The sequence below is a fragment of the Hyaena hyaena genome, unplaced genomic scaffold (genome assembly GCF_003009895.1).
Source record: "Hyaena hyaena isolate Hyena2069 unplaced genomic scaffold, ASM300989v1 scaffold_61, whole genome shotgun sequence".
NCBI classification, from domain to species: domain Eukaryota; kingdom Metazoa; phylum Chordata; class Mammalia; order Carnivora; family Hyaenidae; genus Hyaena; species Hyaena hyaena.
This window is the reverse complement of record NW_024080693.1, coordinates 430310-456221: the sequence shown is the minus strand read 5'-3', so window position 1 is coordinate 456221 and position 25912 is coordinate 430310. Positions and strand designations below refer to the sequence as shown.

The window sequence follows — 25912 nt, the reverse complement described above, 5'->3', positions numbered from 1 at the left end:
GCTGGGGTGCCTAAGTACTACTAAAAGGGTGCCTGGGTGGCTCAGTTGGTTGAGCATCTGATTCTTGATTTCAGCTCAGGTCACAATCTCAGGGTTATGGGATCGAGCCCCACATCGGGCTCTGCGCAGAGTACGGAGCCTGCCTGGAATTCTCTCTCTCCCTGTCTCTCTCTGCCCTTCCCCAAATTGTGCACTCGCATGTGCTCTCTCCCTCTCTCTCTGTCTCTCAAAAGTAAATAAATAAACTTTAAAAAAATGAAGTCATCTAGTCCCCAAGTAAGAGGCCTGACCATTCTCATTTCCTATCTGGTGAACTATGCATTCATGTTTCCAGTTCAAGTGGGATATCTTGGACTTCATAATCATCTCAGTTCAGTAACAAATGTTCATCCTCCCTCCTTGCCTCAGGAAGAGGAGTCTCCACCTCCAGCCACCAAGACACAACGTGTGGAGGTACGAGCTGGTCCCTTCCCTCCTCCCCCACATCCAGGAGCAAAAGTCCTGCCCATTCAGCATCAATAGCACCCACTGCCACTAACTAGCTGCCTTTTCATAATGTCAGGACCGCATCTCCTCACTTTAAGATTACAGCTGCTGTGGGTCACCTGAGTGGCTCAGTGGGTTAAACCTCCGACTTCAGCTCAGGTCATGATCTCACGGTCCGTGAATTTGAGCCCCACATGGGGTTCTGTGCTGACAGCTCAGAGCCTGGAGCCTGCTTTGGATTCTGTGTCTCCCTCTCTCTCTCTGCCCCTTCTCTGTTCATGCTCGCTCGCTCTCACTCGCTCGCTCTCTCTCTCAAAAACTAAATATTTTTAAATTTTTATTTTTTAAAATATTTTATTTATTTCTGAGAGAGAGAGAGACAGCGTGAGCAAGGGAGGGTCAGAGAGAGAGGGAGATACAGAATCTGAAACAGGCTCCAGGCTCTGAGCTGGCTGTCAGCACAGAGCCCAACACGCGGCTGGAACCCACAAACCATGAGATCATGACCTGAGCCGAAGTCGGACGCTTAACCGATTGAGTCACCCAGGCACCCCAATTTTTGAAAATTAAAAAAAAAAGATTATAGCTGTTGCCTCTTAGCCAGTTCTCTCTTCTTCAAACGCAACTTGGTGGATTTATATCCAACACGTTGGCATCATGCGTGGCTTGGATTTTCAGCATCCCAGAGATTCCCACTTTCCCTGGGGTTACCATCATAACTGTTGCTTTAACTGGGGTTCTGTATTACAAACTTCAAAAAGATTGGCTATAAATTGAGGGCTCTTAGTGGTCAAATCAACTGTCCATTTTTATGATTCACTTCATCTTAGCACTGATGTTAGAGGCTGGTTTAACATCAAAACAAAGGCTTACTTTAACCTCACTGAATATGCTGGAGCAAAAATTGAACTGCCTTTGTTGCGGATGCTATTTACAAAAGAAAGGTCCAAGGTACGGCAGGTTATGAAATGCCTTAGAACAAAGGTATTTTCTCTATCAGTCAATGTGTTGGACTAAAGATGGCCATAAATTGATACTGCTAACATTAGAGGTGTCACTGTCCCTTAAATTTGGGCAAGTTGTATAACTGCTTTGACCAGCATAATACTGTAAGAGTGTAGCCATGCTGGTCTTAGGCCCAGACCTTAAGAAACAAGCAGCTTCCGTTTCTTGAGTCTTGAAACGGCCTCTCTTGGAGCCGTCAGCCACCATGTAAGAATTCCAACTATCCTAAGGTCCCTCTGCTGGAGACACATGTAGAGATTGCATGAGAAGAGAGGCATGCCCAGCCAGCCCCCAGCTGAGGTCTCAGATACCATGGAGTATAGGGGTGCCTTGGTGGCTCAGTCGGTTAAGCTTCTGTCTTCACCTTAGGTCACAATCTCACGGTTTGTGAGTTCGAGCCCCGCGTCAGGCTCTGTGCTGACAGCTCAGAGCCTGGAGCCTGCTTCAGATTCTGTGTCTCCCTCTCTCTCTGCCCCTTCCATGCTCATGCTCTGTCTGTCTCTCAATAACAAATAAACATTAAAAAAAAGACACCTTGGACTATAAATAATTCTTCCTTGCTGTGTTCTGTCTGAATTCCTGTCCCACAAAACTATGAGAAAATGACCGTTGCTTTAACTCACTGAGTTGTGAGGTAATTTGTTACCCAGAAATTGGTAACTAGTACAAGAAACACCTGATAAAATTAGAAGTTTCAAATAGAACTCTCCATTCTACAGAAATATACTGTTAATGAAAATGATCTGATTATTCTTTTCATATGTCTTTATGAAATTATAAGGTAAATCTATTAGACATGAAACAAAGATAGGAGTGGAAAGTTTGTATGTGGTTTTAAATGAGAGACAAAGACAACCAGAGATTAATATTGGAATACTGCAGAATGCATGTCCAGTGGAACATGTCAAAGTCCACTTCTGGATAATTCCTAAGTTTACGTTTTAACACACCCTTTTTCAAAACAAAGCATTTCATTCATCTATTTATTCAATGAACATTTATTAGATACCCACCATCTTCTGAATGCTAAAGATACAGTGATGAACCAAACTGACAGTTCCCCTCCTCTGAGAGCCTACAGTGAGTGAGAAAATATAAAAAGAGAAAAACAGTAAGCCAGTGAGGCTCAAAAATAAGAAAATCATCTCAGTGGACAAGGTACAGACAGACACAGCGGTGGCAAGGGGCCAGCCACCAGCACTGGCAGCCGGTACTCAGTACCTATGGGATAAAAGAGTCTTGCCTTCTGCAACATGACAGTCCCAAGCCAAACTTGAGTCTTAAGGCTCTTTCTCTTAAAAAGAAGCTGAAAAAGACAGCTGCCAACTGAGTCTAGGGGTCCTGTCTTCACAAAAGTCTGTGGGTCTGGGGAGGTGAAGAACAGAGGATTCGACCCAAGCTGGACCCAAGATTCCCCAATATGATCAAGGGCAGCCAGGTATCCTAAGATGATCTGGTCCTGGGCTGGAGGCCGACAGAGGACATGTGACGGCAACTCTAAAACTATAAAACGACCAGACAGGAAGGAAAGAGAAAAGTCACCTGCAAAACTGTACATCTATTGATGCAAAACATGTGCTGCTGAAATTAAACGTAACCACAGCCTCTGAAGTCCACTTAAAATGTTTTGCCTACACAGAAGAAAAGCTACACTGTTTCTAAGGGAAATCTGTGGTTTGGTTTGTCATCTACTGAGTTTTTATTCTTGTTCCTGTGTGTTTTAACAATTGCTATAGTAGGAAAACAAAAATTAGCAGCCTGCCAAGTACTTATGAGTCATGGCTGCTTTTGAGTCTATTCAGCTGACTAGCAGCTACTGTGCGGCCTGGGAGAGGATGGAGGGGCCAGCAGAAGTGGAGATGGCCCTCTCTTTAAGGGGAGAAACACTGTATCTCTTTTTTTTTTATTTTTTTTAATGTTTTATTTATTTCTGAGAGAGAGAGGCAGCATGAGCAGAGGGTCAGAGAGAGAGGGAGATACAGAATGTGAAGCAGGCTCCAGGCTCTGAGCTAGCTGTCAGCACAGAGCCCCATGTAGGGCTCGAACCCACGAACCGTGAGGTCATGACCTGAGCCGAAGTCAGACGCTAGTCGGATGCTTAACCGACTGAGCCACCTAGGTGCCCCAAGAGACACTGTATCTCTAAAGAACGGACAGAAATTTTCATAAAACAGCAGGTGTTCTCCCATATAGATTCTACTACTTGGAGACAAAAATGAAACAAGAAGTGTTTTGAGTCATAAATATGTTTTTCACAACTTGACCGTGTGAATAAAATAACAATTTCCTAACTGATGTTCAAGTTCAGGTATGAATAGAACACATCAGATTACCCTGGGTAACTTTTTATTTACTGTCATTTTTAACTTTTTTAAGTTTATTTATTTAGAGAGACAGGAAGAACAAGTGGGGGAGGGGCAGAGAGACAGAGAAGAGGGGGAGTGGAGGAGAGGTAGAGAATCCCAAGCAGGCTCTCACTGAGAGTGCAGAGCTGGACTAGGCGCTTGAACTCATGAACAGTGAGATCACCACTTGAGCCAAAACCAAGAGTCAAAGCTTAATAGACTGAGCCACCCAGGTGCCCCTCCCTGGGTAACTTTTGCCTCATCTATTAGTGAGGCAAATTAGTATCCAGGATCTAGCCATTTTATTCTTAAAAAGGCAATTGAAAAAAGGCAACTGAAGTAAATACCTACCCACAGTTTGACAAGAAAGTGGCCAGGAGACAATTCCATACAGTCAAGAACACAAGCTCTGAAGCCAGAATAATGAGATTCTGATCTTGACTGCCAAGTTACAGGTGTGAAATCTTTGGGAGGCAAAGTTGCCTCTCTGAGCCTCAGTTTCTTCACACACTCACGTACTATATTGACACGCATATATTACATTTTAAGGAGGTCTTCGCAAATGAAACTGAGTAGAACAATATTTTTATAAAAATATATTTTATTTTGTTTTGCATCACGAAAAACTTGGAAAACATGCCTTTATTTTGCCCGTCTAACGGAGCTACCCCTCAAGGACTCTTTCATTCCCAGATGGGGCTGAGGACTTCGTTGTTTTTAAATAAAGCTCGGGAAGGAAGAGCCGTATTTAAACCGAAAACTCCCCTCCCGGGAAGAAGCAAACCACTCAGGTGCTGCATCCGTTTTGCAACGGTGCCGCTGCAGCGCGGCGAGGATGCAGAGAGCGTCGCCTGGGTAGTTGTCCCACTCCCGACAGGACTCTGTCCTAAGCGAGCAGAGGGAACGGGGGGAGAGCATCCCACTCGGTACCCACAGCTTCCCACCATCCCCTCCCGTAGACCAGCCGGTGCATTTAAGGCCGGGGACCAACGCCGCACCTCACTCACCTGCCACCATAAAGGTGCTCAGCGGACCACAGCACGCCTCCCCCGGGGCGTCTCGAGCCAGGAGGCGGGGCGAGGGGTGTGGCCGCGGCCGGGGCGGGGTTGAGGGCCAAATCACACCCACCGGACCTTGGGGCCGGACCCCTCCCCCGCCCACCTCACTGCGCCTGCGCCTGATAACGCGGGGCAGGCTGGGAGGTAGCGATGGCCTGGTGGTTGGTGCGGTGCCAAGTTACTTGTTGCGCGGTTGCGTCCTCAGCTCTTGTGCGGGCCAACTGGGCGTCCGGCCTTCTCTGTTCCCAACCCCCAGTCAAGAGTGAACATAGCCCTCACCCGCTAAAATTTCCTTCGGCCCATTTGTAATCCCTCCTCCCAGGCAGTCTACTATGTAACTACTCCTTACGTAACCACAGATCTGCTTTTGGTCACTGTAGATTAGTTTGCATTTTATGGACTTGTATATAAATGTAATCATAAACCATATGCTTTGGAGGGGGGTAGAAATCCAGCTTATTTCTAGATTCATCCATGTTGCTGAGCGTATCAGTAGTTCATTCCTTTATATTACTGAGTAGTAGTCCAGTATATGGATATAGCACCATTTGTTTATCCATTCACACATTGTTGGACTTGTAGGTTGTTTCCAGTTTCTGGCCCTAACAAAGCTATCGACATATTTGTGCAAGTCTTTATATGGGCATATGCTTTTGTTTGGATCAATACCTACAGTGAAATGGCTGTCACTATGATAGGTATATATTTAACTTTTTAAGAAAACTGCCAAATTGTTTTTCAAAGTGGTTGTTCTACTTCACATTCCCACCAACAGTGAGTGAGAGTTCTAGATTCTCCATATCCTCACCAAAACTTTTTGGACATTCCAAAAGATGTGCAGTAGGTGCAGCATCTCATGTAGGTTTAATCTGCGTTTGTCTAATGACTAATGAAGTTGAACATCCTTTCATGAGCTTATGTCATCCATGTATTCTTTTAGTGAAGTGTCAATTCAAATCTTTTGCCCATTTTTTAAAAATTGGGTTTCTCATTCTCTTACTAATCAGTGTTTCAAGTTCTTTACATAATTTGGATATGTCTTTTCAGATATGTGATTTGTGAATATTTTCTTCCAATCTGTGACTGGTCCTTTCATTCACTTAAAAGCATGTTTCAAAAGCAGACATTCCTAACTGTGACAAAGTTTAACTTACTTATTTTTATTTATGTTTTTGGTGTCATATCTAAGCAATCTTTGCCTAACCCAAGGTCCTAAAGATTTTGTCTATTTTTTTCTCTACACGTTTCATAGCTCTAAATTTTAAACTCATGATCATGGTCTATGCTACGTTTATTTATGTATATATTGCAAGAGATGAGGTAAAGTAAATTTTCTGCTATAGCTATCCATTTTTTTTAGCCATTTGTTGAAAAGATTATCCTTTCTCCACTGAATTGCCTTTGCCACTTAGTGGAAAATCAGTTGATTATATAAATGTGGGCTTATTTATGGAATCTATTCTGTTCACTGATTTATCTATCATGACATTGATAACACATAGTCTTGAATACTGTAGCTTTATAATAAGTCTTGAAATCAGATAATTTAAAATCTTCCAACTTTGTTCTCTCTTTCTCAAAGTGGTCTTGGCTATATGCTTTGCATTTCCAAATGAATTTTAGAATCAGTTTGTCAGTTTCATCCAAAAAAAAAAAAACAAAAACAAAAACAAAAAACAAAGCCTACTGAGATTTTGATTGGAATCTATAGATTGGGATCTATAGATCAATCTACATCAGACCTTAAAAATATTGAGTCTTCCAACCTATGAATATGGTATACATCTCCATTTAAACAGGTATTCTGTAATTTCTCTCAGAAATGTTTGTAGTTTTCAGTGTATAGGCCTTGCATATCATTTGTCAGTTTATCTCCAAGTTTTCATAGTTCTAGTGCTATTATAAACGGTATTATTTTTACATGTTTAATAGTTTATTGCTAATATATATAAATACAAATGATTTTTGTATGCATCTTGTATCCTGAAACCTTACTATTAGTTTAAGTAGTTTTTTTTTTATGTCTTTCTTTTTTTTATTTTGAGAGACAGAGAGCAAGCAGGGAAGGGGCAGAGAGAGGGGAGACAAAGAATCTGAAGCAGGCTCCAGGCTCTGAGCTGTCAGCACAAAGCCCAATGTGGGGCTCGAACCCACGGACTGTGAGATCATGACCTGAGCCAAAGTTAGACACTTAACCGACTGAGCCACCCAGGCACCCCTTAAGTAGATTTTTATATATACCAAAAGATTTTCTATATAGACAGTCATTTCATCAATGAATAATAACCATTTTGTTCTTCCTTTCTAATCTGGATGACTTTTACTTCCTTTTCTTACCTTACTGCAGTATCTAGAACCTCCAGTATCATTTAATGAGGAATGGATAGTCTTTTCAATACAAATATGGCTAGGTCGGTTGAATATTTATATAAGAAAACATGAGGGGCACCTGGGTGGCTCAGCTGAGCATCCAACTTTGGCCCAGGTCATGATCTCAAAGTTCGAGCCCCACATCAGGCCATATGCTGTCAGCACAGAGCCTTCTTTGGATCCTCTGCCCCACCCTTCCCTATCCACGTGCATGTGCTCTCTCTCTCTCTCTCTCTCAAAAAATCAGTAAACATTAAAAAATTTTAATAAAAAAAAGAAAACATGAACCTTGACCTCCACCTCACACCATACACAAAAATTAATTTGAGAAGCATATGAAAGATAAGACAATATTAGTATCAAAGAAAACATAAGAGACCATGTTAATGGGTAACAGCAGGCAAAGATTTCCTTCACGGGACACAAATAGCTGTAACCATAGACGACTAATACATTAATTCAATTTAATTTATAAATTAAATAAGTTTAACTTCTACATTAATTAAGTTAATACAATTTCTACTCATCAAAAGATACCATTAAGAGAATGAAAAGGTAAGGGACAGGCCGCAGGAGATGTTTGCAAAACATATATCTGACAAAGGGCTCCTATAAATTAATAAGAAAATCCCTGGATTAATTTTAGGGAAGGGGAGAGACAGAAGACTTGCACTCACCTTCACAAAAGAGAAGATCCAAATGGCCAATAAGCAGCTAAAAAGGCATACAACATCATTAGGTCAACAAGGAAATGAAAATTTAAACCACAATTGATTTACCACTATAAAGCAACGCTCTCAACCTCCCACCATACTGCAACCAGTCTGGAAAATTGGCAGCATCATTAAAGCTCAATATACATATAAATATCCATATATGTGTCCTATGACCTAGTAGTTCCATTTCTGGGTATATTCCCCATACAAATGAATGCTTATGTCCAGAGAAAGGCATGTAGAAGAACGTTCATGGAAGCTTTATTTGTAATGACAAACATAGAAACAAGCCCAATTCCATCAACAATAGAATGGGTGACCATATTTTGTTATACTCATATAATGAGACACTATTGTATGCTGTGGAATTCTACAATAATGAAAAAGAACTAACCACTGCTGCATGCGAGCATATGGATGAATATCACAAATAAAATGCCGATCAAAACTACCCAGCCACAAATATTACGTCTGTATGATTCTATTTATATGAAGTTCATAAAGAGGCAAAACTGACCCATGGTTATTTTTTTTAATGTTTATTTATCTTTGAGGAATAGAGAGAGAGAGAGAGACAGAGCATGAGTAGGGGAGGGGCAGAGACAGAGAGGGAGACACAGAATCCAAAGCAGGCTTCAGGCTCTGAGCTATCAGCACAGAGCTCAAAGCAGGGCTCGAACCCGTGAACCACAACACCATGACCTGAGCCATAGTCAGACGCTTAACCAACTGAGCCACCCAGGCACCCCTGACCCATGTTATTTTCATTGGGGATTGATAACAACTGGGACAAGTACAAGCAAACTTATTGGGGTACCAGAAGTGATCTATATCTTTGTGTGGTGGCTAAGCAAAGATATACACGTGCAAAAAGACGCTGTGTTCTACACATAAGATTCATGTGTTTTAGGTGCATAAGTTACATCAGCATAAAAAACAACTAAGTAAAGTATCTGTTTCTGAACATAATTCAGTTCTACTGATATGTATGCTTATTTCTGAGCCAAAGTCACACTCTTGACACTATAAATTTCTAGCAGGTTTGATGTTTACAAAACAAGTCCAATTGTTCTTCTTTCAAAAATGTCCTGCACAGGTATACTTCCAGGTGAACTTTAGGATCAGTTTTTCAAATTCCTTAGAAAAATCCTCTTAGGATTTTTATTGGAATTATGCCATATTTCTAGTTTATTTGGAGAGCACTTAAATCTCTACAATATTGACTCTTTCCATCCAGTTAGCATGGTTCATTTATTCAGGAATTTCAGTCAAGTTTTAAGGTATTCTTCACGTAGTGCTTGAATATGTTTGGTATGTTATTATTATGTACATGATATATATTAAGTAATTATGATTTCTGTCGCTATCATAAAAGAAATATTTATCCTATTACATTCTGTAATCATTGCTGGTACATTAAAAGGCTTTTCAAAAATATGTATCTGCGGGCGCCTGGGTGGCTAGTCAGTTGAGCATCTGACTCTTGATTTCAGCTCAGGTCATGGTCCCAGGGTTGTGGGATCAGGCCCCACATCAGGCTCCATACTCAGTGAAGCCTGCTTGGGATTCTTTCTCCCTCCCTCTGCCCTTCTACCCCCCTTTTCTCTCTCTTTCTCAAATAAAAGAGATAGATAGATAGATAGATAGATAGATCGATCGATCGATCGATCTGGCCATTTTGATGAGCTTCTTCATTCATTTTCATTGAACAAAGTACTATAGTTTTTCTTCACTGAACTTTTTTAATCTCTAGGTATAAAGTATTAAACCTTTTCTCCATTGTATGAGAGTCTGACTTTTAGCTAATTTTCTCTGTTTTCCTGGAAACAGATAAAGATGGTATGTGTCAACTATGTTACTTGGCAACATTGCTTGGTTTGTAACTTTTATCTGGACTGGGAGTCACTGTAGCCTTGGGTCCCTTTTCTAACCTGCAAGTCCCTTGTGGGGACCCTGAAGGCCATGCCTTTACAGTTGTTTCCAGAGATATCATTTGCTAGGGGGCATGTAATCAGGGCAACTTGTGCACCTGCCCAATGTAGATCTTGTCTTCTTGCACCTGAGTCATCTGCTGAGTGAACTGTTACAAAGATTCTGGCACTGCCTTGGTGGCATGTGATGTTCCTGTCCTATATTTTCTGAATAGTGTCATGTGTGGCCTCCAGTAGTCTTAGAAGTCTGAATGTTAGGCTGAATCTAAGAAGACTTACCCATGGGCATTGCAGGGTAATGGCAGCAGTAGGGTAGACCTTCAAATCCTCAATTTAGTTCAACCAATGGACTATAAGATAAAGGAACTGGAAAGGAAATGCTAACAAGGCACTGAATGCCTGAGTGGAAGAGTACTTTTACCCCTTCTCTGATGTAGAAAACTTTGAGGCATGTGACAGGGGACAAACCCCAGTGGGGCAGTTGCGGATTGGAGTAAAACCAAATTCATACGGAGAGGAAAAACTGCTGATTGTCCATGAAAGGGACCTGGCCAGAAACCCAGGTGGGCTACAGCAATGGATTCCTATCTGGCTGGGTGAATGTTGAGGGGGGCCTAGATGACAAGATAATGAATGCAAAGACCCCATACTTGTGATAAACTAGGTGGTACCACCATGTTGACTCCAACTTCATTCAAACTTTTACCTACATGGAGGTATGTTTGAGAGCACCCAAGGGAGTAAAGGGAAAAGACAGACACACGGCTGTATGGTAGCCATCAGGTGCAAGCAGGACTACAGTAACAACAGGATTGAGGTCACCAATAAAAGGTTAAAGAAAGTGCTGTGTGTGTGTAAAGGGATAACCCCAGGCCAACCTGGGGACAAAAGTCGGACAAAAACTATGGACTGAGTGCTTGAGTGAATTTAATGCCACGCTAGAGCCCGACCAGTGTCCTCTGCTGCCACCTAGTGAAAATAGATGGGAATGAAAAGATTTTCTAAAGTTCCACACAGATTTTTTAAAGCAACAATTGGTTATTTTAAGGGCCCAAGCTATACTTTCAGACTGGATAAAATTCTCGGTTTAACAGGGTATGGGGTGGGGAGATGGTTTTTCTTAAAAGTTTAAATAAATATCACTGTAGCATGTTGTTTGTTACAAACTAGCATGTAATGCCGTTTGATGTAAAATTCCTAGAATTCCCAGAATAAAAAAGGTATCGTAGGCCCTATAAAGACAGATGACCAAAGACCAGTCCAGTTGTATAGAATATGGAGGGGACATCCTTACCCCCCTGGGTAATATAAAGACCAAAAGATGTGCCTACTTGTCCTTTTCTTTGTTAAAAGTGTCCAACAAAAAAAAAAAAAAAAGTGTCCAACAAAGTCATAGGGGTTGATGCCTGGCAAAGGTTTAACAAAACGCTTCTGCATGAGAATCTGATCCTGGTTTCTTTCCCTGAGAGTATCGTATGTCAACTATGTTGCTGGACAACATTGCTTACAGTAAAAATCATCATTGGTAAATTGCATCTGGACTGACAGACTTATAAATACCTGAGGGAGAAACCACTGTTTTGGGTTTCCTGAGTGTGGAGCTCTTATAACTGGGCATGTCCCCTGCACAGACCCTGGAAGCTCTGCCTCCAGAATTATTGTGAGATCGCCTCCCGGGAGGCATGCGCATTGAAATCAGACCTGCTCTCGTAAAGGCCAGATGTGGATCTCACTTCCTTGCACCTACTGCGTGAACTATGACAGGCACGCTCACTGCAAAGAGCGGGTCTTCCCTGCTGACTGCTGTGGTTCTTGCGCCATACCCTTCTCAGTAGGCTGAGCATCGCCTGTGGTCACCCTGTGAGCCTGAGTCAGCCTAAGATCACCCCTGATGGGCCTTGCATAGGGAGTTGCATCAGCCGCCAAAATGACTTTTTTTCCTTTTCCTTTCTTTAACTGTATTACCTTTTCATTTGTAACTTGTTATAATTTGTTGAATTATAGTGAATACAATGGTGGGGGAAAGGGGTTCAGTGGCAGAAGAACTCCTAGAAAACTTCACAGGGATTCACTGCTAACATTTTGCCACGTTTGCTTTATTTTATTTTTATTTTCTCTCTATGTGTATTATTATTGTTATTACTATTATTATTTGAGAGCAAGTTGCAGCCATCATATCCCTTTACTCTTAAATACTTCATTGTGACTATTCTAAAAACAAGACATCTACTTGCATAATCACCATATAATTCTTTTTTTTTAATTTTTTGTGGATTTTGTTTTTTTTTAATATTTTTATTTCTAGGAGAGAGAGAGAGAGACAGCGTGAGCAGGGGAGGGTCAGAGAGAGAGGGAGATACAGACTCTGAAACAGGCTCCAGGCTCTGAGCTGGCAGTCAGCACAGAGCCTGACGCGGGGCTCGAACCCACAAACCGCGAGATCATGACCTAAGCGAAAGTCGGACGCTTAACCGACTAAGCCAACCAGGCGCCCCAATCACCATATAATTCTTAAAGCAGGAAATCATATTAATACAAAGCTTTTACCTAATTGACAGACCTATGAAAATTTCACCAATTATTCCAATATTGCACTTTATAGTGTATATTTTCCTGGTCCCAGATTCCATCTTATATTCGTCACATTGCTTTTGTTTGCCTTGTATCTCTATTCCTCTTTAGCTGGGAATAGCTCTTTAATCCTTTTGGTTTTTTTCTGTCCTTCATGGCACAGGACGTTTGAAGAGTACAGGCCTTGTTCCCTCATGCTCAGACCCACACTTTCAGGAACTCCACTCTGGCCCTCCTCTACCTGCATCTCCCAGGTCTAGAGCCCAGGGGGCAAAGCCATGGGACCTGCCCCCTTCTAGACCAAAGGTCAGCGAACTTTTTATTTAAAGGAAAAGAGAATAGGGATGCGTGGATGGCTCAATCAGTTAGGCATCTGACTTCAATTCAGGTCATATCTCGTGGTTCCCAGGTTCAACCCCCATGTCAGACTCTGAGCTCCTATCTGAAAGTTCTAGAATGTCTTTTCTTTCTAGTTTATCTAACTAATTTCTTTGAACCTCTTGATATTTGAACAACACATTCCTTTATGACAGACATAAGACCTCTGAAGGTTGTTTTGTCCCCCTCTATCATTCATTTAACATACTACCACTACCATGATGACTACCACCTCTGTCATCACCACGGCTGCCACCACCATCACTGCCACCACCACTACCAATACCACTGCCACCAACATCACCATCACCATGCCCATCACTGCCACCACCATAATCACCATGACCACCACCACCATGACCACCATGACCACCATCATCACCATGACTACTGCCACCTCTGCCATCGCCACACTGCCACCACTGCCTCTGTGCTCAGCACAGAGCCTATAAGGCACATTTCTGTCATCAGAACACTCCAAAGCCAGACGATGTTGTAGGCGGTTGCCATCTTACCAGCACTAGTGCATACTCATGCCCAAGAGCATGAGTTGGAATTCCAACTAACTACCTAAACAAACACCAGTATGGTGCCCAGATCTTATAAGCGGTACAGCGTATTTGGAAAGATGATCAATTCTTTAAAATGTTACCCCATGAAGGACTTCTAACTTTTTTAGAGGTAAGTGATGAGTATTGGTCTAAATATCATTTTCAATAAAGTAATACTTTTGGCAAGACATCCAATAACATCTAAATTTAAGAATATACTGCTATGTAATTTACATAATTACTAGACTCTACTAACGTATAATTTGCTGTTATATAATTTACTCTTCTTTTCATTATTTTGCTCTATTTTTTTACTTTTGTCCTAAAATTGTATTCTATAAACTCTAAAAGTTGTTCCACTGTAATTTGTTTCTCTTTATGATGCTTTGAATAGCCAAGAGAAGGCCATTTTTATGAAAGTGCTTTGCAATACTATATTGATGAGCTACTCTATCATTTTTATTTGCCAATAGTTACGCCTATACTTATCATAATTTACTTATTTATATCTTCAATAACTCAAGTCACTGTCAAAACACATAATTAGGCAAGATATGAGATAGAACAAAAACAGGAATTTTGCACACAAACATAGAGCTGAATCGGTTATTGAGTGGATTACTTTCTCTTCTTGCTGCAGTAGAAAGAACTGAGGTTTGGACTGAAAAGCCTCAAGTACTGGTCTTGGCTCAGCCATTGACTCCCCTGAGGTCAAAACCACCACCTTCCCTGGCCCTTAGTTATCTTCCCACTGTAAAGAAAGAAGCATGATAATACTGGTTCCCTGCTCTGCAATGCAGGTCATAGGAAATCAAATGACAAAATGCTTTATTAACAGGACATGAACGGGCTGGTTAGTATCATTTCATGGCCTGCCACGGCTGTTCATAGGATCATGATCCCTAGTGCTGTGGTGGCATTGCTTTCCTTTGACAGATGTTATCCGAACAGATAGCAGTGCTACAGCAGCCCTCTGTCTCTTTATTGGAGACAATTGATCTTGGGAATGAGGGCCTTCTTAAATTTTGCATGTTAGGTGCCTGCTTTGCTTCACCCTCACCATCCTCGCCACCGTGGCCCTGGTACCCTGGGAAAGATGCTTACAAAACCACTGTCATTGTTTCCTGGCCTACTGTGCTCTGGTTATTGAAGCTCCATCACAAGAGGGGTTGGCCTTCTGTGTTCCTTTGCATCGAGCTAACCATGGGCCTAGAAGCCATTGGATTTTAACTTCGTGCCCATCTTGTGGCTGCCCATGACTAAGTCTCCAATCTCTGCAAACTTTACATCTATAATGCACTTTAGGGGGGAAAAATCACAAGAGCAGCTGTGAAGCTGTATTGTAGATTCTCTTTTCAGTCTTGGACCTGGGGTTGATGTATCTCACCAAATTTGGGGAATTCGGAACACTGGCTTTTGGAATATTTTTTCTACCCCATTCTTTTTTTCCTTTCCTTGTGGGACTCCAAATGCATGTCTCATAGAACATCTTGATATATTTCCAAAAGTCATGGAGACTCTTCTTACTCATCTTCCTCAGTCATTTCCTCCCTATCCAAATCTTCATTTGAATAATTTCTCCTGACTTATCTTCACCTTGACTCTCTTGTATCCAGTCTACCATTAGGCCACCCCAAGCATGTCTTTGATTTCTGATAACACTCAACCCTGGGCTTACTTTTGGTTTTCTATAGAAAGATTTGGGAGTTCATCGAGCCCCTCCTACTTGTCAGGACTTGAACTTCAAACTAGTATGGAAATGTCTGCCTCAAATTCTAGCTAAAACTTTCACTGGGTTCCCTGAGGTCTTGCCCTTCAGGAATCAGCCAGAGATTTGGGGGAATTTATATGCACATTTTGTGGTTTCTCCCTATGACTCTCTCCTTTCTGGGATGTCACCTCTCAATCCCCGGCTCTTTTGGCAGCCCCCAAATCAAAGCTCAGTCTCTTCAGCTAATAAAACCACCTCTTTATATCTTAACCCTACTCTCCAATGTGCCGTGTGTTGCTGAGAGCCGGAAGTGCCCTCAGAGGATAAGCCTAATAAATTGGCGCTAAATCTATTTCCTTCCCTTCTTACAAGACTCATGTTCCCTTCAATTCCTGCCTGCTCTAGATTGTTTACCAGTGCCTTCAAGCAATAGCATTAAAAAATGCTTTTTGTCTAGGGTTAGCATTCGTTATGAACAACTAAGTGGGTCCAATACAAGAAAGTGTCTTTTCCAGAGTTAAAACCCCACCTTCCATAGCATTTTTTAAATGTTTATTTGTTACTTTTGAGAGAAAGAGAGAGAAGGTGAGCAGGGAGGGGGCAGAGGATCTGAAGCTGGCTCTGCACTGACAGCAGAGAGCCCAAAGCTCTCTGCTCAAAGTCCATGCAGGGCTTGAACTCACAAACTGCAAGATTATGACCCAAGCAGAAGTTGGATGCTTAATCCACTGAGCCACCCATGCGCCCCCTTTCCATAGCATTTTAAAAGGGTGCTACTTTTCCTCTGACGCTCAATTGTAATAGAATTAAATGCAGTGAAGATAGAAATCTCAATTATTTACTTTCTTTAAGTTTTGTGATAAAGTATACCTAACATAAAATTGACCAATTTCACCATTTCTTTTTTTTTTAATTTTTTAATGTTTATTTATTTTTGAGACAGAGAGAGAGAGACAGAGAGACAGAGTGAGAGCAGGGGAGGGGCAGAGAGAGTGAGACACACACAGAATCCGAGGCGGGCTCCAGGCTCTGAGTTGTCAGCACAATGCCTGATGTGGGGCTCGAACTCACGAACTGTGAGATCATGCCCTGAGCCATAGCCGGACCCTTAACCAACTGAGCCACCCAGGCGTCCCCAATTTCACCATTTCTAAGTGTGCACTTTGGTGGAATTACGTGTATTCACACTGTTGGACAATCATCACCACTACCTCTCCCCAAACTGAAGATTCTGTACCCGTTAAATAATAACTCCCCACTACCCCCTGCCACTAAGCCCTGGTAACCACCATGCTACTTTCTGCCTCTGTGAATTTGACTATTCCAGGAACCTCACACAAGTGCGATCAAACAATATTTGTCCTTCAGTTGGAATACTCCCTTTTCAAAACAAGTGAGCTCCTGGTTTAATGGCTGTTTAACCTCACGTTGTTATCTCCATTCCCTCTCAATAACATACTGAAATAATAGTAAAGGAGGAAAAAGGTGCAAATCCACAACCAGAGATGGGAATTGCAGTAGAAATCAAAGAGATGAGAAATTTCAACAGACTTATTGATGATGTAAAATAGAGGGTGGACACGAAGAAATATTGCACGATTCCCCTGATATGAGGTCCCTGGAGTAGTCAGATCATAGAGACAGAAGGTAGCGTGGTGGGTGCCGTGGGGAGGGGAGGGCAGGGAGGTATTGTTTAACAGGCACAGAGCTTGTGGTGATAGTTGCACAACATTGTGAATATAGTTGATACCGCTGAATCTTATACTTAAAAATAATAAAAATGGTAACTCTTCTGTCTGTTTTACTGCACATACACACAAAAATAGAGGATGGAGATAACTGGTAAAGGCAAGGACAGGAGGCCAAGAACTGGAACGCACACAAAGAGGAGGGAAACAGCAGCCAATGGCCAGTAAATCATCCCTCTGGACCCCCAAGTGCCTTGTGGTACAACAAAGGGCAAGAGCAAGACAAGGAAGGGGCTGAACCTTGCCCACTTGCCACCACTCTGAACCGGCAGCCATGTGCTGGCTTGACCTACACCCATCCCCCAGAAAAAGGGCAGAGGTTCTTCTCTAAAAGAGAATCTAACACCCCCAAACCTCCACAGTCTTGGTTCTCATATGTGCTCCAGCAGCCACCGGACTTTCGTGAAAGCCTTCAAAATGAAGAATCACACTAAAATAAGCAAAACAAAACCTACCACCAAGAGGCAAGGGCCACCCTCATTCCATGGAACTATCGGTAGAGCAAAGGCTGTACGTGGCCAGAACAGGCACCACCTGGACAAAAATGTGCCCACCTTAAATGCACACAGCCTGGACCTCAGTCCTTCATGAAGGAAATAAAGGCAACTAGGGAATGGAAAAGAACTTTAAAATATCCCTAAGCTGGGGCGCCTGGGTGGCTCAGTCGGTTAAGCATCCAACTTCGGCTCAGGTCATGATCTCACGGTTCGTGGGTTCAAGCCCTGCGTTGGGCTCTGTGCTGACAGCTAGCTCAGAGCCTGGAGCCTGTGTCAGATTCTGTGTCTCCCTCTCTCTCTGACCCTCCCCTGCTCATGCTGTCTCTCGGAAATAAATAAAACATTTAAAATAAATAAAATAAAATATTCCTAAGTACTACCCCTGTAAAATAAACCTTCATTTAACATAGCTAGAAATTAAGATAATGTCTAAAATGGATGAATCAAAAACTGGTGATGTAAGCACATTATTTAGAGAAACCACCAAGAGAAACAGCCAAATGAGTTAAAAGTGCCTGCCTCCAGAGGACCACGGCGGGGGAGACGGGAGGCTGGGAATAATTGCCACGCAACAGAAGCCCTTCTGCGTGATTTGATGGTTTAACCTTGTGCATGTATTAGCAGTACTTTGTGTTTGTTTTTTTAATTTTTAAAAAGAAAATGACGGGAAGTTTTTTTTCTCATGTAGCATTGTTTCATTCTGGAATTTTCCAATTAAGCTTTTGGCTAAACACATACATATGATAATTATTCGGGAATCGGGAGGTTTGTAAAAACACTGTGTGCCATTTTAGTAATCAAGCTCAGCTCTAACACATCTTGGCTTTTCAGGATAATTAGACCACACTGGAGGCCCAGATGGGGTGAATGAGAAAGCCATGGGTGTCTGCCATAGAGTAACAAGAAAACATCACCCAGAACTACTCAACTGGCAATTGAAATTTGCATGTTAACTTAGTACCCAACAAGAAATGAATAAAAATGCCTGGATTGGAGGCAAAACATTTCATTTTAAAAACCAAACATAGAATACAGGTGCCATAATGAAGCTCTTATACCCTCATTTTAAGCCCTCACATATTAAAATAGAATCTGTAAAGCTCGAAGTCATTCCTTCTGTGCCTCCTATTTTTTAAAAAGGTCACCTTCTGGGGCTCCTGGGTGGCTCAGTGGGTTAAGCATCTGACTCTTGATTTCAGCTCAGGTCACGATCCCAGGGTCATGGGATCAAGCCCCGATTTGGGCTCTGTGCTGAGCATGGAGCCTGCTTAAAGACTCACTCTCCCCCTCTCCTCCGCTCGTGCTCTTTCTCTCGCTTAAAAATAAAGAAATAAAAATAAAAAGGTCACCCTCACTGTGAGCATCTTTCTTGAAAATTCACAAAATATCAAAAAATCATTGGTCTCTTACTTCACCCATCAGAGATGTTTTGCAGGTCTGTACGAGGTCCTGAGTCAGTATTTAAAAATGCAGTGGTGAGGGGCGCCTGGGTGGCTCAGTCGGTTAAGCGTCCAACTTCAGCTCAGGTCATGATCTCACGGTTCGTGGGTTAGGGCCCCGCACCGGGCTCTGTGCTGACAGCTAGCTCAGAGCCTGGAGCCTGCTTCAGATTCTGTATCTCCTTCTCTCTCTGACCCTGCTCATGCTGCCTCTCTCTCTCTCTCCCAGAAATAAATAAAACATTTTTTTAATTAAAAAAAAAAAGAATGCAGTGGTTAAAAGGCACATACAGTCCCTGCTCTTGGCACAACTTATGGACTAATGTAGAAAATGGATACACATATAGGCAATTCACCACCATGTGATTAGCTCAATGGCAGAGTTAGCACAGGTTGGATAGGAAGGTTGGCTAGGATCCTGTAGACAGAGCAACTATCTTGGCAGCCGCTCCCAGGAGAGCAGTGAGAAGGCCTTCGGACCGGAGTGATATCTAGACTTAGAACTGCCGTGAGAAGGCTCCAGAGGGGGTTTCAGAGAGAAGACTTACTTGGCTTCTGGAATGGAGGACGAAGTAAGCTGGCGGGTAGAGCCGAAGGCTGGCGGGTAGAGAGAATGAAAGAGGACTTGGGCTGCCTCCAATTTTGATCTCAAACTTTCTAGTTGGCTTCTTCTTTCCAGCTTGGCTCTTCGCTCAGACGAAGGCCCTGAGGGCAAAGCATCCCATGATGGGAACCGAACCTACCCTCTCAAGCAATAAGGATTGCCCCGAGCCAGGAAGACGCTGCCTGTAATTGGGTCCAAGACATAGACTGACCTGACCTTTACTGCCCAGGTACACAGACCCACTGACCTTGTCCCACACTTGCCTTCTAAAAATCTGGAAGTATTTTCTACACTTTGGAGACTATTCAGACACTAGTCTACTGTCCTCCTGGTGTTGGCCACCCTGAAATAAATCCTTTCTTGTTTCAACCTCCACTCATTTCTCTGCCTTTGGATTTTGTCAGAGGCAAGTGACTCACTTGGTCTCTTTGGGACCTGGCCACACACCTCCCCCCCCCCCCCAGCACCAGGTGCTGGTGCACCACTGTGCCCAGCAACAAGAATGTGGGACAGTAAAGGGGAGTAACAAGAGTTGAGACAGGAGACTTCAAGACTCCAATTGTGTCCATGTAATGAAACGTACATAAAAATCCAAAATGATCAGGTTCTGAGAGTTTCCAGGTTGGTGAAGATGTGGAGATGCAGGGATGGTGGCACACCTAGGACATGGGAGCTCCGCGCCCTTTTCCACATACCTTGCCCTATGCATCTCTTCCATCTGGCTGTTCCTGCGTTTTATCCTTTTATAATAATCCAGTGATCTAGTAAGTAAATTGTTTCTCTGGGCTCTGTGAGCCGCTCTAGCGAATTAATTGAAAGGGGATTGTGGGAACCTCTGATATAGTCAGTTGGTCAGAAGTATGGTAACAATCTGGACTTGGGACTGGGTCTGAAGTCCAAGAAAGGAGTCTTTGGAGCTCCCCAGTCTTTGGCTGGTTGGTCAGAGGCACTGGTAATAACCTGGGCTTGTGATTGGCATCTGAAGGGGGATGGGCAGTCTTGTGGGACTGAGCCCTTAATGTGTGGAATCTGGGTAAATAAATAGTGTCAAAACTGAGTTGAATTGTAGGACACCCCAGCTGGTGTCCAGGAATTACTTGTTTGTATGGGAATCTCCTCACTCACATTAGAGTTGGGATCTTGTTGGGCCACCTGGGTGGCTCAGTTGATTGAGGGTCCAACTTCTGCTCAGGTCATGATCTCACACCTTGTGGTTTGTAACCCTGCACCAAGCTCTGTGCTGACAGCTCAGAGCCTGGAGCCTGCTTCGGATTCTGTGTCTCCCTCTCTGCCTCTCCCCTGCTTGCACTCTGTCTCTCTCACAAAAATAAATAAACATTAAAAAATTGGAAAAAAAAAAAAAAGAAAAAGAATTGGGATCTTTTAGCTCTTATTCAGGAGAGCATTACGGGATTTGGGTTTTCAGAATCCATGGTAATGAAATGTGTCACAGTTCTCAACCATTTTCTAGCCATAAGTTGGAAATTCATATGCATAATATACTATGGGCTATCACACTGCTCAGCTGCATTTGAGTACTGAGTACTCCAGGAAACCATGAGTTGCAAAACATTAAGTAAAAGCAACAAAGATTGGTGATTGATTGGGTCCAGCTAGTTGAGTACTCTCAGTTTCAGAACTGGATACCTGGGTGAGTCCTGCCCAGGTTCTCGTGATGAGAACAAGGGGCATGGATAAAGGGCAGGCTTATTTTGGGGAAGGAAGGGTAAAGATGCAGATAATTTTGAACATGTTGAGTTGGAAGTACCTGTGAGACACGCCCCAAGCAATTGCCCCTTGTACAAAGTACAGAGTTCGTGTCACCTGGAAGTCAGGAGATGGGGAATGAAGATGTACATTTGGGAATCATCAGCTTTGAGATGGAAAAAAGATGAGCTCCCTTAGGAAGCATGAGAAGCCAAGCTAGGTTCCAGGCCTGGAAGGGAAAGGAATGAACAGGAGTAAGAGCTCAACTCCCGGGCAGCAAGCTTGTACTGAAGCAGGTATTTCATAGCTTTTCTTTGAAGACATTGTGCACCAGGCCCAAAACAATCTCTAGTCTCTCCTGCCTCTCCCTCTCTGCGTTGCCCAGCTTCTTGCCATTTGTTCACTTAGCCTACCAGACATCCTGTCTGTGCTGGGCCCTCATCCAACTGCTCATTCATATAGCAATTTACTGAGAAGCCACCTTGTGCCAGGAGCTGTGCTAAGTCCTGACCATACTGCAGTGACCAAAACATCCCTGCTTCAAAATGTTTACATTCTAGTGAAGGAGACATACACACACAAATAATTAAAAAGACATATTGGGGAGAGAGAAATGTTATGAAGAAAAAGTAAGCAAGTTAAGGGCATATAGTGATGAAGATGTCCTATTGCAATCAAGACAATAAGGAAAGTCATCTCTGGAAGTAACATCTGAGATCTGAATGACGTGCAAAAGTTCTGGGTGAAGGAAGGGTGGCTACAACAGAATGGTGAAAAGAGGTAACAAGAGGCTAAAGCATTATGTTTTTATAAGCCTAAGTAAGGAGTCTGGCTTTCACTCTTGTGCGACAGGGGTAACTGCAGAGAGGCGTTTTGAGTAGAGAAAGGACATGATCTGAGTTAGGTTTTGACAAGATCCCTCTGGCTGCTGTGTCCACAATTAACTACTGGGAGCAAGAACCGAGGTAAGGGGACGTTTTAGGAGGCTATTGCAATAACACTGGGCAGGGTTAAGTGGGGTTCGTTGTGTAAGAGTAGGGATGGAGATGGTGAGAAGTGATCAGGATGTATTATAGGTGAAAAGGACAGGATTTGCAGTGACAGCAGATGTGAGGGTGAGAGAGAAGCCAAGGATAACTCCCAGGATGTGCGGGTGAATTAGTGATACCAGTTACCTCAGTAGTAAATAGTGGGCAAAGATTAATTTTAGAGGAAAAATCGGGAGTATTGTTTTGGACAAAGTTAATTAGATGCTGATTAGACATCCAACTGGAGAGGTTGAGGAGACTACGGTTTATTTGAATCCAGAGTCCACAGAACTCATTAAAGCTGCAGACAAACGCTTGGGATTGGTCTGTGTACAGTGACACTGAAAGACAGGAGTCTAGATGAGACCATCTGAAAGTACTGGACAGAGTCCCAGCTCCAGCAGCTGCGAAGGGGAGAACGGGGGCGGGGATAGCTGGGTAATGGATGCTGTAATGGGGCCTTGATAGCTTTAAAAGGGGCACAATAGTATCAAAGGGGAAAGGACCGGGTCTTAGAGAGGCTCGCCAGCAGCTTAGAGGCGGATGCGCAACTTTCCAGGCTGAGGCATCCGCATTAGCAAAGACACAAGAGTCAGGACAAGATACGACGGGTCTGGAAATGGCGGAGGCCTCGAGTGAGGTCAAGAGCGCCGCGCGCACTTCCACCCCAGGCCACGGCGTCCCGACGCCACGAGGTACTTCGCCTCTCCCGGGGTCGCCTCTCCGCCCACGCGGGCACCGAAGCCCTGAACCTGACCAAGCGACGCTGCAGGGACCACCGAGGCCGCACACCGCGAAAGGCCGAGCCGCTCGAACCCGGCCGACTCTCGCGAGAGCGCGGCCTCGCCAGCCCAGCATGCCCCGCGCCGCCGCCGCTGCCGCCGCCGCCGCCGCCGCGCCGCGGCTTGAGGGCGGGAGGCTGGGGGAGGGTAGCGGAGCCGGCGCCGCCGCCATGTTGGGTCTGAGGCGGCTGCTGTAGACGCCGACGGAGCGAGCGGACTTGCGGAGCGGCGACAGCGGCGTGGGATCTGCCTCTCTGCGAGCGGCCGCGAGCGGCGGCGGCGGCGGCGCCATGAGCGGGGGCACCCCTTACATCGGCAGCAAGATCAGCCTTATCTCCAAGGCGGAGATCCGCTACGAGGGCATCCTCTACACCATCGACACCGAGAACTCCACCGTAGCTCTCGCCAAAGGTACGCCGGGACGGGCCTCCGGGTGGGGTGCTGCGCCCGGCTCTCGGCCCCGCGGCCTCCCCGCTCCCTCCCTGCCCCCTCCGTCGTCTTCCCGGAGGCCGCTCCCTTCTCTCCCTCCGGGCCCCGGCGTCTCGGGCCGGGCCGCGGCCTCCCTCGGGCTTCCCGGCTCCCACCCCGAAGGTCCGCGCCTTCAATCCGGGAACTCCAGGAGCCGCGAGCGCGGGGCGGGCGGGGCGGTCCCGAAGTCCGAGAACGGGCCGGAGAACACCGGGAGACGTGTCTTCCAACTCCGAAATTCGGTGGTTCTGGCGTCGTATCGCAAAACAAAGCCCGAGTATTCAAAGAATTTTTCCGCCCAGCTGGAGTTTTGTGCCGATGTGTTGATTCTAAGGCACCTATTTTCTCCCGTTTTTAATTTCAATTCGTTGCGGTGTTCATCAGGTGAACCGTAAGTAATGTGCCAAAACTTTGGGCTTGCTCCGCGACGCAGACAGGTCTCGAAATGCCCTCGGTACCATCCAGCAGATCGCATCCCGCCGGTCTCATACGTGGTATTTACCTGTTAAGCCGGAATCCTTCCCCGCGGCTGTTGTGCAACCACGTCTTTAAAAATGCTTGCCGTTCTCGGAGCGACCCTGTTTCTGGAAAGCCGGTGCGGAGTAGCCTTGACCTGAGCAGTCAGCGGGCGCTGACCGACCCCTGGGGAGCCTCCCTGGGACGGCGGATTCTGGGGGGTGAGGAGGGAAGTGCCCTGCCCGCAGTGTGTAATTAAGGGACGCACAGGGTTGAGTGGGTTTTCTTTCGGTTCACACGTCCTGGGCCTTTGCTCCGCCGGAAAACCAGGAAGAAAATAAACTTCAGCTCCTGCTCTAAAAAGAAGTCTCACAAGTTTGCACTACTTAGGAGAGGGTAGTAAGGTGACTTACGGTAGCTTTCCCAGCACATCTGGTAGAGTGATGGAATGAATACCGTGGTACAGACAGGGCCAGGGGCTAGGAAGAAAATTTCTAAATCTGTAAAAGAAAAAAAAGAAATTAATCTATAACTTACAGGAGAGTCGTTTCACAGTATCACACTAATATTTTAGTGACATTTTTTGGGTCCGTTTTAATAAAACTTGGGTTGGGACAGATTTTATACCTGAGAAAGGTCTTAAATTTTCTTAATCTTAGCTTCTTTTCCACCCCGCCCTCCCCCCACGGATTTTTAGCTGTATATTGTCTTAGTTTTTATGGCTTTATGAAATTCTTAAAAAGGCTACCTAAAGTTCTCGATGAGAGCCACATGCAGTATTTTTCATTCAGGTTGTTTTAATAACTTTTGTTTAAGGTGTATTGCCAGCCTGGGGACTTACTGTTGAATTGACTGTGCTTTTACTCTTCACAGTGGAAAAAAAAGTACATATGTAAGATTTTAAAAAGTCTTTTAAAAATCTTTGAATATATTCTTTTATGCAAGAAAACTAAAACATCTATATTTCATTAATGACCAACGTTTTAAAAAGCTCTTCAACAGCTTCGAGAATCCATAAACAAATTTTGTTGCTAGTCTGTATTCATATGCCAGTTTGTTCCTTGTATCAGTCAAGACTTCATAAATAGGGTACAGCAGTGAAAAGATTTTTTTAATCATTGAATTTATATCTGTACTTGTGGTTTTGGTAATTAATTCCACGACATAATAATATTTCTTAAGCAGTAGGAGTTATTTAATACGTGACAGGTTTGGGAATTTAATTGTGTTTGTAAAAACTGAAGTTAACAAATTTTGTAGCTTATTCTCTTTAGCAATATCTAATCTAAAACTACTATATAACTGTCTAGTCAACAGTGGGCACTTAATTCAAATTTTAAAATTAGAAGTGAGGTGTTCAGTCTTAAAATTTTACAATTTACATGCCTTGTGGAGTAATTTGATATCTCACATTCCACTTTGAATGGCATTCTAACAGATAAAAGCCTTAAGTTTATTTATGGAGTTTAGAATACAGTATTTATTTGGATTTAGAGGTCCTTCCTCTTGGTAAACTATCAATTGAGTTAATCTCTTCAAGTGACATTCTTAGAATTCTCTTTTGGATGTTAATTTTTCCCCCTCTGGGAAGAGTTTTTCCCCCTTTTTATTGTGAAATAACCTTATATGTTGAAAAGCTGCATAGATAAAAATGAAATATTTTTAAATAAATATCTGTGTAACTACCGCCCAGGGCAAGAAGGACATTGCCTGCGTCTCAAAAGTTTCCCACCCTCTGCATCCTCCCATCATCACTGCCGCCCTCTTAAGCTAGATAAAAATAGTCCGACATTTATAGATTTATCACTCAAGTTTACATTCCTAAATAATAGTGTTTAAGTTTGCCCTTTTTTGAACTTTATATAAATCAAATCATCTTGTATATTTTTGATTTTGGCTTTTGTTGTGACGTAGTATTCCATCATGAGTATACCACAACTTTATCCTGCAGTTTTTATTTTTTTTTTTTTTTTTTTTTTTTTCTAGGAGAGAGAGAGAGAGACAGCGTGAGCAGGGGAGGGTCAGAGAGAGAGGGAGTCACAGACTGAAACAGGCTCCAGG

General features: G+C 43.6%; 1 protein-coding gene across 4 annotated transcripts in view; it reads left to right on the top strand.

Moving 5' to 3' along the window:
- Positions 1–23040: 23040 nt before the first annotated feature.
- LSM14A (LSM14A mRNA processing body assembly factor) overlaps positions 23041–25912 on the top strand; it is a 58988-nt gene continuing 56116 nt past the window's right edge. For 3 of the 4 annotated variants that reach the window (XM_039231906.1, XM_039231905.1, XM_039231903.1), the window contains exon 1: positions 23041–23338. In XM_039231906.1, coding sequence (XP_039087837.1) covers positions 23218–23338 — 121 coding nt within the window. In that variant the 5' untranslated portion in view covers positions 23041–23217. The remainder of the gene's footprint in view (positions 23339–25912) is intronic. The other variant, XM_039231904.1, reaches the window with a different exon arrangement.